The 12,449-nt window shown below is 42.2% G+C and overlaps 1 protein-coding gene across 1 annotated transcript in view; it reads left to right on the forward strand.

The window, feature by feature from the left end:
* The window catches only part of Dcbld1 (discoidin, CUB and LCCL domain containing 1), an 84,573-nt gene that overhangs the window by 40,646 nt on the left and 31,478 nt on the right, over positions 1-12,449 (forward strand). Inside the window, exon 3 of the mRNA XM_087911012.1 lies at positions 10,599-10,733. Coding sequence (XP_087767138.1) covers positions 10,599-10,733 — 135 coding nt within the window. The remainder of the gene's footprint in view (positions 1-10,598; positions 10,734-12,449) is intronic.

Genomic DNA, 12,449 nt, shown 5'->3' on the forward strand with positions numbered 1-12,449 from the left:
TCTCTGTCTCTCTGTCTTTGTCTTTATATTTGTCTCTCTCTGTCTCTCTGTTTCTGTTTCTTTTTAAGTAATAACTGTTTATCCTTATGTTTATATACTATGTCCTGTGAGCCTTTTATCCGCCGTAACCGCCCGCCTGACTCCCCCGGCCGCATGGTGCTGCCACCCTGGAGATCTTGCAGGGACCCACAGCCATCTTTGTCGGACTAGCAGCTGCTCTGCGAGCCGCCCGGGGCATCCCATCATCATATTCTTTTTAAAAAACAATACAAGCAATATCACACAAGCACATATATATTTCTAAATTCTGGGCAAGCATTACTATATTCTATCTAATAAGGCATTGGGGTGTACAACCTGATGATGGTTCGTGGCTCTCAATGTAGACCTCTGGATCAGCAAGTCTTGATCCACAGGCAAGAGCTTGTTCTCTGGCTCTTGGAAGATCTCTGGTCCAATGTCTCGTTGATTGATTGATTGATTGATTGATTGATTCTCGATGCTGTAGAGTTTCTCTGGCGCCTCTCCGACAGAGTCTCTAGCAGATCATCTTGAGAATGTCTTGTGGTCTTTTTGCCTCAGTATATACTATTCCTCAGCCTTACCTCCCACTTTTCTACGTCTCACTCCAGATTAACACTCCTGTCTGCCTGTACGTCACTCTTAGCATCACTGCACACATTTTCTGCTAGTGCCGTTTCTCCTGGACTTGCCCCAGACTTGTCCTAACAGACTCATCTAGGTTTTGTTCTTACAGACTCATAACACAAAGAAAATTACACAGAGGTCTCCAAAAGTTATAAACTGATTGGCCCATTAGCTCAGGCTTCTTGTTAACTCTTGTAACTTATATTAACCCATTATTCTTATCTATTCTAGCCACATGGCTCAGTACCTTTTTCAGGAAATGATCATAGAGCTGAGAGTCCTAGGGCTTCCTTCTTCTCCCTAATGCTGATGAACTCGACGCACACTTTATGTTTACATGGAAGCCCTACTGGCTTCCGTATATACCCAAAAGGACTGGGATGTTTGGGATCTCCAGCTTGGGATCTCACCACACTCAGGTCTCACTCTTCTCATTCCAAATAGTGCACCAAGTGGTGTCCCCTCCTCTGGAGTTGCCCTCTTCAAAGTCCACCCCTGAAAAACAACCAGCAAAAGTCACCCTCCTCCCCCTTGGAGCTGCTCAAGACCATTCTATAGGCTATTTGAGACCTGGTTGCCATACTTGAGACCTTTCCCACCTTCCCGTGCTTTGCTTAGATTAAACCTGTATTAAATAATTTGGTTTGATTGGCTTATTACATTGGCAGTGGTAGATTTCCAATAACCAGGGATTCAAAACTTAAATGGATCTCACGTTTTCTTTCTTTATTGGGCAGGTTTGTTAGTGAACACTAAATGTACTTAAAAAGCCAAAATGGTACAAGTCAGTTGCTCAACATGAGTTGCATTTTGTTTTGTTTTGTTTCCTGAAATAAGGTCTTTCCTGAGATAAGGTCTTATGTGGCCCAGTCTGGCTTGCAACTTGCTGGTAGCTGAGGATGGAGCCTTGAATGTCTTCCTGTCTCCATCTTCCTGTCCCCATCTCTCAGGTCCTGGGATTACAGACGTGTGTGCCACTATGCCTGGCTTCAAAATGGCTTCTTTTGAAGGGTTTTTCTGTATGTGTGTATGTATTTATTTATTTTGGATTTTTGAGACAGGGTTTCTCTGTGTAGCCCTGGCTGTCCTGGAATTAGCTCTGTAGACCAGACTGGCCTTAAACTCACAGAAATCCCCCTGCCTCTGCAATGCAGAGAGTGCTGGGATTAAAGGCTTGCATCACTATCGCCCGGTGGGGGAGGGGTTGTTTCTAAGAGAGGAATGACTAATTTAGCTCAGGATTTTAGTCCATCATTGGAGGGAGAATGGGGTCAAGCAGGAGAATCTGGATTTCACGTTCATCCTTGGCTACATATGAGTTCAAAATCAGTTTACACTATATGAGATCATGATTTTTTTTTTGAAGAGATAAACACATGCATGCATGCTTTCCATACAGACATGGAATAATGGAATAAACTCTAAAATGAAGTAGATGTAGCAAGTCTATGAATGGGTAACAATCACCTACCATCAAGTTATCCCCTGTACATAACTGTATATTTTTTGTTTCTATTTATACCACAAACAGGACAAGAAGTTTAATTTAATTTTGTTTTTGTTTGCTTACTTTGAGATGGGATCTTGCCCAGGCTGGCTTGAAATTCACTATGTATCTCAGGTTGGCCTCAAGTTCATGGCGTTTTTCCTGCCTTAGCCTCCCAGTGCTGGCATCACAGGCGTGAGTCACCCATCCAACTCAGGATGCTTATATACTTATCAGCATCACTGTAAGGGGGAATGCTGTGACCTCATGATCTTGGTTTTAGGCGGCCACAGTAATACCCACAGCAGTACACATGGCTCATCACTGAACAGGGTGCTGGTGTATGGAACACAACCCGACCTATTGCTTGAACACATGGGCTGGAGAAAAGTTTTCATAAGAAGAGATACTATTCTACCAAGCCTCTTGGTGCACGCATGTCTGTTACGCTGTCTGTTTGCAGGCAGAGGCAGGAGATTTTCACAAGACTACATCATGAGTTCATGGTCAGTCTAAGCAAGCTAATGTTCTAGTCCTAAGATAAAAAGTGAAAAAGAGGAATAGGGATATACCCAGTGATAGAGCACTAGCCCAGCCCATGCAAGACCCTAGGTTCAACCCCAGTAACACATTGTGTAGGGAGTCTGGAAACTTTGCTAGTGTAACCAGGGTGTCTTAGGGGTTCCCATTGGCTATCTGTTCCTTTTTAACTCTAGGAAGACAATTATTAGCTCCTGGTGGGAAGTTTCCAAAAGAAGCTCCATGTCCCCCAGATTCTGGCAGTTAGACAAAGGCCAGCATTCCTCTACCAGCTGAGCCATTTCCCCTTTCACTGGCAGAAGGGACAAAAGGCTATCTGTGATGCCTATTAGCATATCAAAGCTCACGCTGGCCTCCAGGCTCCCTCACTACCGCAAGTACCAGTCCAGGAGCTCAGACTCTTCTGACCTCTTCTCTTCTCACCTCCCCCTACCCCAGACTTCCTCCAACTCGTGGGCTAGCCTCCCCAAGCAAGTCATTCTCCTTATAACCCTGCTATTTGAGCTACGTTCCCTCCTTTTTTGCCTTTTACTCTTGGTACACTCTCTTTCTTCATGTCTCATTCCCCTCCCTCCATTTGTTCATGGCTAAGTCCAGTCTGCTTGCCATGTTCCATCTACCTTCTCTCTGTGTTCCGGACTCTTCCAGATGCCTCTGGCTGTTCTCTCCCTCTTATCTATAGTAGGAGGCTGCTAGTTTGTTCCCAGCTGCTCAGCCCCGAAATAACCACACAGAAACTATATTATTTACAACACTGTTTGGCCTATTAGCTTATGCATATTTCTAGCTCACTCCTATCTCTTAAATTAACCCATTTCTATTATTTTTTATTTTACCACAAGGCTTATGGTTTACCAGAAAGGTTACAGCGCGTCTGTCCCTGGCTGCAATTACATGGTGTCTCTCAGACTCCACCTTCTTTCTCCAGCATTCAGTTTAGTTTTCCCGGCCTACCTCTCTTCTGCCCTGCGCAGGCCCAAGACAGCTTTTTTATTCATTAATCAATAAAAGCAACGCATATACAGAAGGACTTCCCACATTACCTCCCCTTTTCTGTTTGAATAAAAAGGAAGGTTTTAACTTTAACATAGTAAAATTACATATAATAAAACAGTTATCAAGCAAGAATTATAATTATACCATTTATATCTACTTTATCCTTTATTATAACTAAGGAAAACTATAATTATAACTATCTACTCTTAAACTCCATCAAAGACCGCAAAAGGATATAATATTACCTAAGTTAACAGGAAGTGCATTGTAAGCAACTTCCAAAACTCTAGAACTGACAAAGACATCTCGCTGCCTGGACAGTCGCCCAAAGTTCTTCTGTACCATTGGGGTATCCATCTTCAGTCTATAGGCCCATAGTATCTGGCAGACTTTTCCATGAGGCAGGAAATTTCAAAGACAGTTCTGCCTATATTGGCAGTTTGTCAGTCACTTTCTTTTGTATCCTGCAGAATGTCTGGCAGACTCTTTCATGAAGCAGAAACCCTGAAGGACGATCACACCTTCTTTAGGCAGCTTCAGCAGTCATTTCACTGTGGGTCCTGCAGATCCAGTTCATACAGCATAACATAAAGCAGTCCAGACAAGAGCAGTTTCTTGCCCAGATGGCTAGCAAACTCCATGAGGAGACTCTTCGATGCCCATTGTCTTCCTGAAGTAAATTGATGCTGCCAGAAGCACACGTGTCTCATTATCATAAAAAAATCCCCAGTTTTTAAAACTTTTTAAATCTCATGTTCCATAGGTCTTTGAAATGTTTTAAGATTATCTTTCTAACTGAAATATATCTCTGTATATCTAGAAAACTTAACTAGCATGACTACAAGCTTGACCATTATAGATGATTATCTATTAACCTATATTTCTTAATTATACATTGCATTTTAAAATGAGTATTAAAATGAGTTTTAAAATTAAATGAGTATGTGCACAAACACAATACTTTAATCAAGAGCAGAAATATAAAAATAACAAAATTGACCTTAAATTTGTATCAATAGACCAAGATCCATACTGATGCAAATCTCTTTACTCTTTCTTTTCTCCCCCAAGCCTACGTACATTCTTTAAATATACTGTATCTCATTTAGAGGTCTTTTAAGTCTGAAACTGTCCTATTGTATATCTGAAATCCTTTTCTGTTCAGGAGCACTTCTTAAAATGCTAAGTGACATAACTAGGCTGCTTTGCCTTTTGGCTCCACCCTGTCCAACATGGCAGAGGCATGTTCACCACCTCTGCGAGCCATGCACACTACCCCAGTTCCAGGTATGCAGTGTGTCTAATGGCGATTAAGCAGATTGTATCATGCTGCTCACAAACCCCATTCAAATGCTCAGCCTCCTGAAAGAGCCAGAGTTTGTGCTGGCAGCACAGCCCAGGAAGCTGCCATTTTGAAACACATTTTGTTTTTCTTTTGCTACTGCTGAACCAGGAAGACCTCTCTTAAAGGAGCTGTGGCACGCTGCCAGTAAACACAGCAAGAAGCTGTGTTAAACTGTTTTGTGTGTGTGTGTGTGTGTGTGTGTGTGTGTGTAGAATTCCTTTTTAAGCTTTCCCAGGTTTTACATGAATATAGCTGACCATGTTGGTACTCCAATCTGTAGTAGGAGGCTCCTAGTTTGTTTTTGGCTGCTCAGCCCCAAAATAACTACACAGAAACTGTATTATTTACAACACTGCTTGGCCTATTAGCTTATGTATATTTCTAGTTCACTCTTATATTCTAAATTAACCCATTTCTATTACTTTATTTTATATTGTACCACAAAGCTCGTGGTTTATCAGCAAGGTACCAGCCAGTGGCGTCTGTCTCTGGCAGTGTCCCTACATGGTGTCTCTCTGACTCTGCCTTCTTTCTCCCAGCAATCAGTTTAGTTTTTCCTATCTACCTCTATTCTGTCCTGCGCAGGCTGAAGACAGCTTCTTTATTCATCAACCAATAAAAGCAACACATATACGGAAGGACCTCCCACATCACGTATCTATAATAAAAACCTTCTGCTTAATCATACCTTGGAGTAGCCATGTCTTCTGTTTATACAGCTTCTTGCCTGTGGAAAGGAATCTGCAGCTGTCCTGCCTTGGAGTTGGGTGATGATTTGGGTGCCTTGCCCACCAGGCTGCATTGCAACAGCCCCATCCCCACCGCAAACTCAGCCTCACTCATGCTGTAGCCACTTAGGAGATCAGGAAAGCCATTCTACGTGACGTCAATACAGAGAAAGGTTTCTCATACTCTCTCTAGGACGCACCCTTTTGTGGCGTGCTAAAACTGAGAGAGACTGGTGTCTGGCATCAGGGTCATTAAAGGACAGTGAGTTTGCCTTTACTTTCTCTGAACTTTTTCCAGAAATGTCTGTGTGCTTATCATAACTTTGGCAGGATAAAACCAAATTATAACTTTACAGCTGCATGTGTTTGGCTTCTAGGGAATTATATAGTGTACAAATTTGTGTGATGACCCGTAGTCTTATCTATTTTTGGAATAAGTGGTCGGTTTTGCAACATTTCAACGCTTCATAAACTTTTAAAAAGTGAAACTGAATTCATTTGGGATGTCAATTTAGATGTGTTTGTCTGAATTTTTTATCAGAGTTCTTTGGGATGCTGTGGAGAGTTAACAGAGACTTAGTATTAGCAGTTTAGAGAGGAGTGCACCAGCAGAGACGTGGCTAGGAGAAGGTCCTAACTTACTAACTGCTCTGAGTTTCTTTGTTTTCATTCTTTGGTTTATACACCAATATACTAACCTCTGTAATGGGCAAATATATTTCAAACACATCATACAACCTGGGAGTCAGGCACTGCCTGTGACTGTCATTAACCTACAGAAATGCCTATTGTACTTCACAATTGTGCTGGTTAATTTTTGTTCATGTGACAAAACTAGAGTCACCTGGGAAGAGGGACTCTCAATTAGAAAACTGTCTATCAGTATTGGTCTGTGAGCAATTTCCTTGGTTAATGGTTGATGGGAGAGGGCGTAGCCTGCTGTAAGCAGTGCCACCTCTGGGTAGGGTGTGGGTAAGAAAGAAGCTGAGCAAGCCATGGGAAGGAAGCCAACCAGCAGCATTCTTCCATGATCTCTGCTTCAGTTTTTGCCGTGAGTTTCTGCCTGGTAATGGACTCTGGCTTCTGGACTAAAATAAAATCTTCCCTCCTCAACTTGCTTTTGGTCACTGTTTTATGCCAGCAGCAGAAAATCCTAACAAGGACAATTGTGTAAGGTTAGATTAGTTAACTGCCTGTCTTTAATATTTATAAACTGTTTTTAAATTTGTAAGAATCCTAGTTATCCATGACATATGCACACTGGGTCTATTGTAATGTTTACCTTAATGTTAAAATACCCTGACCAAAGCAGCTTAAGGGAGAAAGGGATTCTTTGGATTCACTGTTCAAGGACCCCATTCATCACAACTGGGAAATCCTGGCAGCAGGAGCTCAGGGTAGCTGCTCAAACCGCAACTGAAGTGTGAAAGCAGAGAACAAGGCACCTCGTGCTCAGGTAGCCCTCTGAGCTGTCTGCTACCCAAGGCCAGGGAATGGTGCTCCCCAGCTTTAGGGGAGGTCTTCCATCTCAGTCTAATCAAGGTAATCCCTCAAGGGAATGCCCAGAGGCTTAATGGTGCTCCCCAGCTTTAGGGGAGGTCTGCCATCTCAGCCTAATCAAGGTAGTCCCTCAAGGGAATGCCCAGAGGCTTGACTGTTAAGTGAGTCTAGAGTGAATCATTATTAACCATCTGCTAGGCAAGAATTTTACCACTGAGTCACTTATATCCCCAGTCCTTGGGTTCTGAGGCATTCCCCTGACATGTACCCCAAGCTACCATCGAATTCCAAAGCCTCCTGCCTCCTCTTGTCAAGTGCTGAGATTACCGTTGTGAGCCAACTCTGATTTACAGTTATTGCTTTACTTTGGCACATGTCACTTCTTTCTCCTGGTATTTCAAAGAGAATACATTTTAAAAAATGTTCCGCAATGTCCTTTTATTTGGGTTAGGCTTTTACAAATCATTATAAATGAAGATCATTTCAATGCAGGCAATATTTGAAGGACAGAATGCACTCTGCTGGAGATGAAGAGGGGAATATGATATTGTCTTGCTCTAGACACAGTCTAAAGAGAACACATGCATTTTTTTTAAATTAAAGAAGCACTCATATAGCTCTTGACATATGAGCTATTCTAAGTATCCTGCAAATATTACGTCAGGGAAGTATTAATATGTGATGAGGGCTTGTAAGGAGAGAAGAGGGAGCTGGAAGGATGGCTCAGTTGACAGAGTGCCTACCACAAGCATGAGGACCCAAATTGTGATCTCCAGTACCACATAAAAGACAGGTGCTTCAGGTCATTGGCCACACAGCCCAGCCTAATCCATATGCTCCAGGTTCAGTGAGAGACTGTTTTAAAACTAAGATAGAGGGGTTTGAGAGATGACTACAGTTAGGAACACTTGTCGCTCTTGAAGAGAACCAAGTTCAGTTTTCAGCACCCACATGGCAGCTCACAAACATCTCTAATTCCAGTTCCAGGAGATCCAATACCACTTTCTGGTCCCTGTGGGCACCAGGTATGCATACACATAGTGTACATACATATATGCATGCAAATACTCAAAATATATTTTTAGTAGGGGCCTGGAGAGATGGCTCAGGGGTTAAGAACACTCTCTGCTCTTCCAGAAGTCCTGAGTTCAGTTCCCAGCAACCACATGGTGGCCCACAATCATCTATAATGAGATCTGGTGCCCTCTTCTGGCGTGCATGTAGGTAGAGCACTTTATGCGTAATAAATAAATAAATCTTTAAAATAAATAAGTATATCTTTCATAAAATCTAGAGTAATAGAGAAAGACACAGAAGGTTGAGCTCTGGTTTGAGCTCTGGTTTCTCTACCCATGCCCAGGCATATGTGTGCCCACACTTACACATGTACACTTATCACACACACAAATTTAATGGATGAATAGGGCCAAGAAGTCATTGTACTTGGATTTCACTGGAGCTTAGTCATAGGCAACAACAGAGATGTAGGACAGGAGAGGGCCCATCTCTTTCGTATCTTCAGAATATGAAACTTGCATGAGACAGGAGAACAGTCACATCCTTCCTCCAGGACAGGATGTTGGTTAGTTGGATTCCTGATCTACAAAATAGGAGCCATTTTGATCGTATTTGGGGGGTAGCGATTACTATTGAATTTGAATGGTCATTTCTTTCCACATCTCTTTCTTCTTAGCCTGATTGGTGTAGCTGCTGATCTTGGCTGCTTCTATACTGTTTTAAGAGAAGTTGGTAAAGACTCTCCCTTCAAAACTTGCTTGTGAATCTGGGCATGGAGGTATATGCCTTTAGTCCCAGCAGTCAGGATGGGACTAAATGGGGAGATGGATCTCTGAGAGTTCTAGGACAACCTGGTCTACATAGTGAGTTCCTAGCCAGCCAAGAGTCTACAATGAGACTGTCTCACAAAAGGAAAGAAAAAACAAAACCTGCTTGTGGAGCACACAAGATGGTTCCTTGACTAAGGTGTTTGCCACTAGTCCCATTGGCTTGAGTTTGGTCCCCAGTACTCACACAGAAGAAAGAGAACCAAGTCCCAAAGTCCTCTGACCTCCACATGCACACTGCGGAATGCAGTGCCCTATTGGACTTTACTTAAGTAGTTGTAGGAAGGATTTTAGTTTTTGTTTTATATGTAGTCTAATTTTGCTCTTTCAAAGTTTATCAACATTGCTATTGCTTTTCAAGCAATTTCCTCTAGAAATGGTTTTATAGCCATTTTCATTGTTCTGTGTTTTCTGTTTGTTTGTTTTGTTTTGGCTAAGTCTCATTTTGTAACTCAGGTTGGCCTTGAACTCATGGCAATCTTCCTGCTTCAAACTTCTGAGTCCTGTTATTACAAGCATAAACTACCACACCAAGCTAGAAATATTATTATTCAGTAAATTAACAGATTTACTTTGGTTTAAATGTTCGTTCATCTACTTGTTTGCTTGTTTGTTTGAGACAGGTTCTTATTCAGCATCCCTGGTGGCCTTGGAAGTCTCTATATAGGCCTGGCTGACCTGAAACTCACAGAGATAACAACATACCTGCCTCAGGAGTTCTGGGGTTCTAAATTTATAATATAATGTTTGCCTTTAGAAATCACTTTAGAAACCGAGACAGGAGGATTGCAAGTTCTAACCTAGGCTACGTTCTAAGACTCTATCTCAAAAGCGGGGGGAAAATATCACGCTTTTGTATAGACTCCGTGGCACAAATCAAGACATTTTTTGTATTAAGACAGAAGTTAATGCAAGAGGAAAATGTAAACAATGCATATGAGCAAAAAAATAACTTTTAAATTATATTTATTTATGTGTTATGTGTGTGGGTATATGCGTGCCACAGAACTCAATGATGGTTAGACCTCAACTTATAGAAGTTGACTCTTTCCTTCTACCACATGGACTTGGTGACAAGCATTTTTATCTGTGGAGCCAAGCCGTCTCATCAGTCCAGTATTTTTTTTTTTTTAAATCTTGCATTGGGCATTGTATTTTCATCTAGCACCTCCTCTGAATTGGTTCCTCTGAGCAAACTTACTAGGTCCCTAGAGTATATTCTCTATGATAAATTTTTCCTTAATGTATTTGACCTCTGTTGGTCTTCTTCCAAGATCAAAACCCATCGGTCGGGTTGTTCATAATGAGCAACCTCCAACCTTTTGCTTGTCTACTCTACCCCAGGCTCAGCAGTCTAATCAGATTTACAGATTAGTCTCTGCCAAACAAAATTCCAGATGAATAAGAAATACAAATTTTTTGTGTGTTATAGAGTATATTTTGTCTCTAGACAAAATTTTCTTTGTTTTTTGTAAGTTTTCAAGTGTGCCACCCGTGTGCTTTAATTCCAGGTCCATATTGTGGGAGTTGGGCTGTTCCCATAGAACTCCGGGTGAACTCGAGTGAAGTGACTGTCCAATTCCGGAGCGGATCTCACATTTCTGGCCGGGGATTTTTGCTGGCCTATTCCAGCAGTGACCATCCAGGTACAGCAGGAAAACCACCAGGCATATATAAAGCCTATCTGCCTAAAGTATCTTTCGCCTCCTTATCTCTTCCTCTGGATGTAATCGTGATATCAGAACAACTGTAATTCGGCAAGACTTGCCTTTAATTTAATTCCAGCATTCTTGAGTAAGAAGCAGCCTGATAGCTGTGATTTCAAGGCCAGTTCAGTCTGCTAGTGAGTTTGGCCAGTCAAGGCTGTAAAAGCCTGTCTCGGGAGAGTTGGGGAAGCTCCTGAGGACAGAGTGGAAGAGCTCATTTGTAAGTAGTTGGTCCTATCCTGATTCCTGGTAGATCGTTTGGTGAGTGGATCCAATGATGCATATGAGATGGAGTAACTCTTGTTTCCTATAAACTTTGATTGACACATCTTTGGGGAAATTCCCGCAACCCTGCTGTGTGGTCTGGCTTCTCTGATGTCCTTCCCCAGCACCTCCTTTCTTGCTCAGTAAACAAATGTTTTAACCAATGACCCTCACCCCTGTCACACACCTGGCACGCCAGCCCAGGGACCGAATAGTAGCAGGAGGGGAAGTCACTGCCACGTGACACCCCGTGGTTGGGGTGAGAGCATAAGTGCTGATGGGAGAAACTGTTGGCTTCTTCCTCAGCCTCATGTGTGCAGAGTCTTCACTAGGTAGCCCTCACCATCGCTATCCAGGGTGGAATACAATGTGCCCGGTGTTCCAGCTGCCGCTCCCCTTTGGCACAAATATACATGGAAGAGGATGTGCCACTCATTTCCTTCAGAGTAGCTTAGATGTGACTGGCCATTATGGTCAGTGTTTCCCATATGTTGTTCCTTAAGGTTCTTAAAAGATGGGCTCAGAGGTTTGATGTGGGATTCCCCTCTGTATACCATTGGTTAATAAAGAATCTGCTTTTAGCCAATGGCTTAACAGAATATAGCCAGGGTAGAAGAGATAATATAGAGAGAAAGTAGGCGGGGTCAGAGAGAAGCCATGTAGCTGCCCGCAGGAGACAGATGCACTGGAACCTTACCAGTTAGCCACAGCCATGTGGTGATATACAGATAAGTAGAAATGAGTTAATTTAAGATATAAGAGTTAGCCAAAAATATGCTTAAGCTATTGGCCAAACAGTATTGTAATTAATACAGTTTTCTGTTGTGATTATTTCAGGAGTCTGGGCAACGGGAAACAAACAAGCAGCCTCTCCCAACAATTTGGTGCTAACGTTAAGAGCACTGGCTGCTCTTCTAGAGGCCTTGAGTTCAATTCCCAGCAACTACATGGTGGCTCAATCATCTATAATCAGATTTGGAGCCCTCTTCTAGTCTGCAAGCATACATGCAGGCAGAACACTTTATACATAATCTATCAATATTTTTTTAAAAAAGTATTTTTTATTGATATTTATTGAGCTCTACATCTTTCTCTGCTCCCCTCAATGCCTTTCCCCTCCCTCTTCAATCCTCCCCCAAGGTCCCCATGCTCCCAATTTACTCAGGAGATCTTGTCTTTTTCTACTTTCTATTTCCCATGTAGATTATATCTACGTAAGTCTCTCTTAGTGTCCTCATTGTTGTCTGAGTTCTCTGGGATTGTGATTTGTAGGCTGGCTTTCTTTGCTTTATGTTTAAAAACCACCTATGAGTGAGTACATGTGATAATTGTCTTTCTGTGTCTGGGTTACCTCACTCAAAATAATGTTTTCTAGCTCCATCGATTTTCCTG

Source organism: Myodes glareolus, chromosome 1, assembly GCF_982192425.1.
Source record: "Myodes glareolus chromosome 1, mMyoGla1.1, whole genome shotgun sequence".
In the NCBI taxonomy this organism is placed as follows: Eukaryota; Metazoa; Chordata; class Mammalia; order Rodentia; family Cricetidae; genus Myodes; species Myodes glareolus.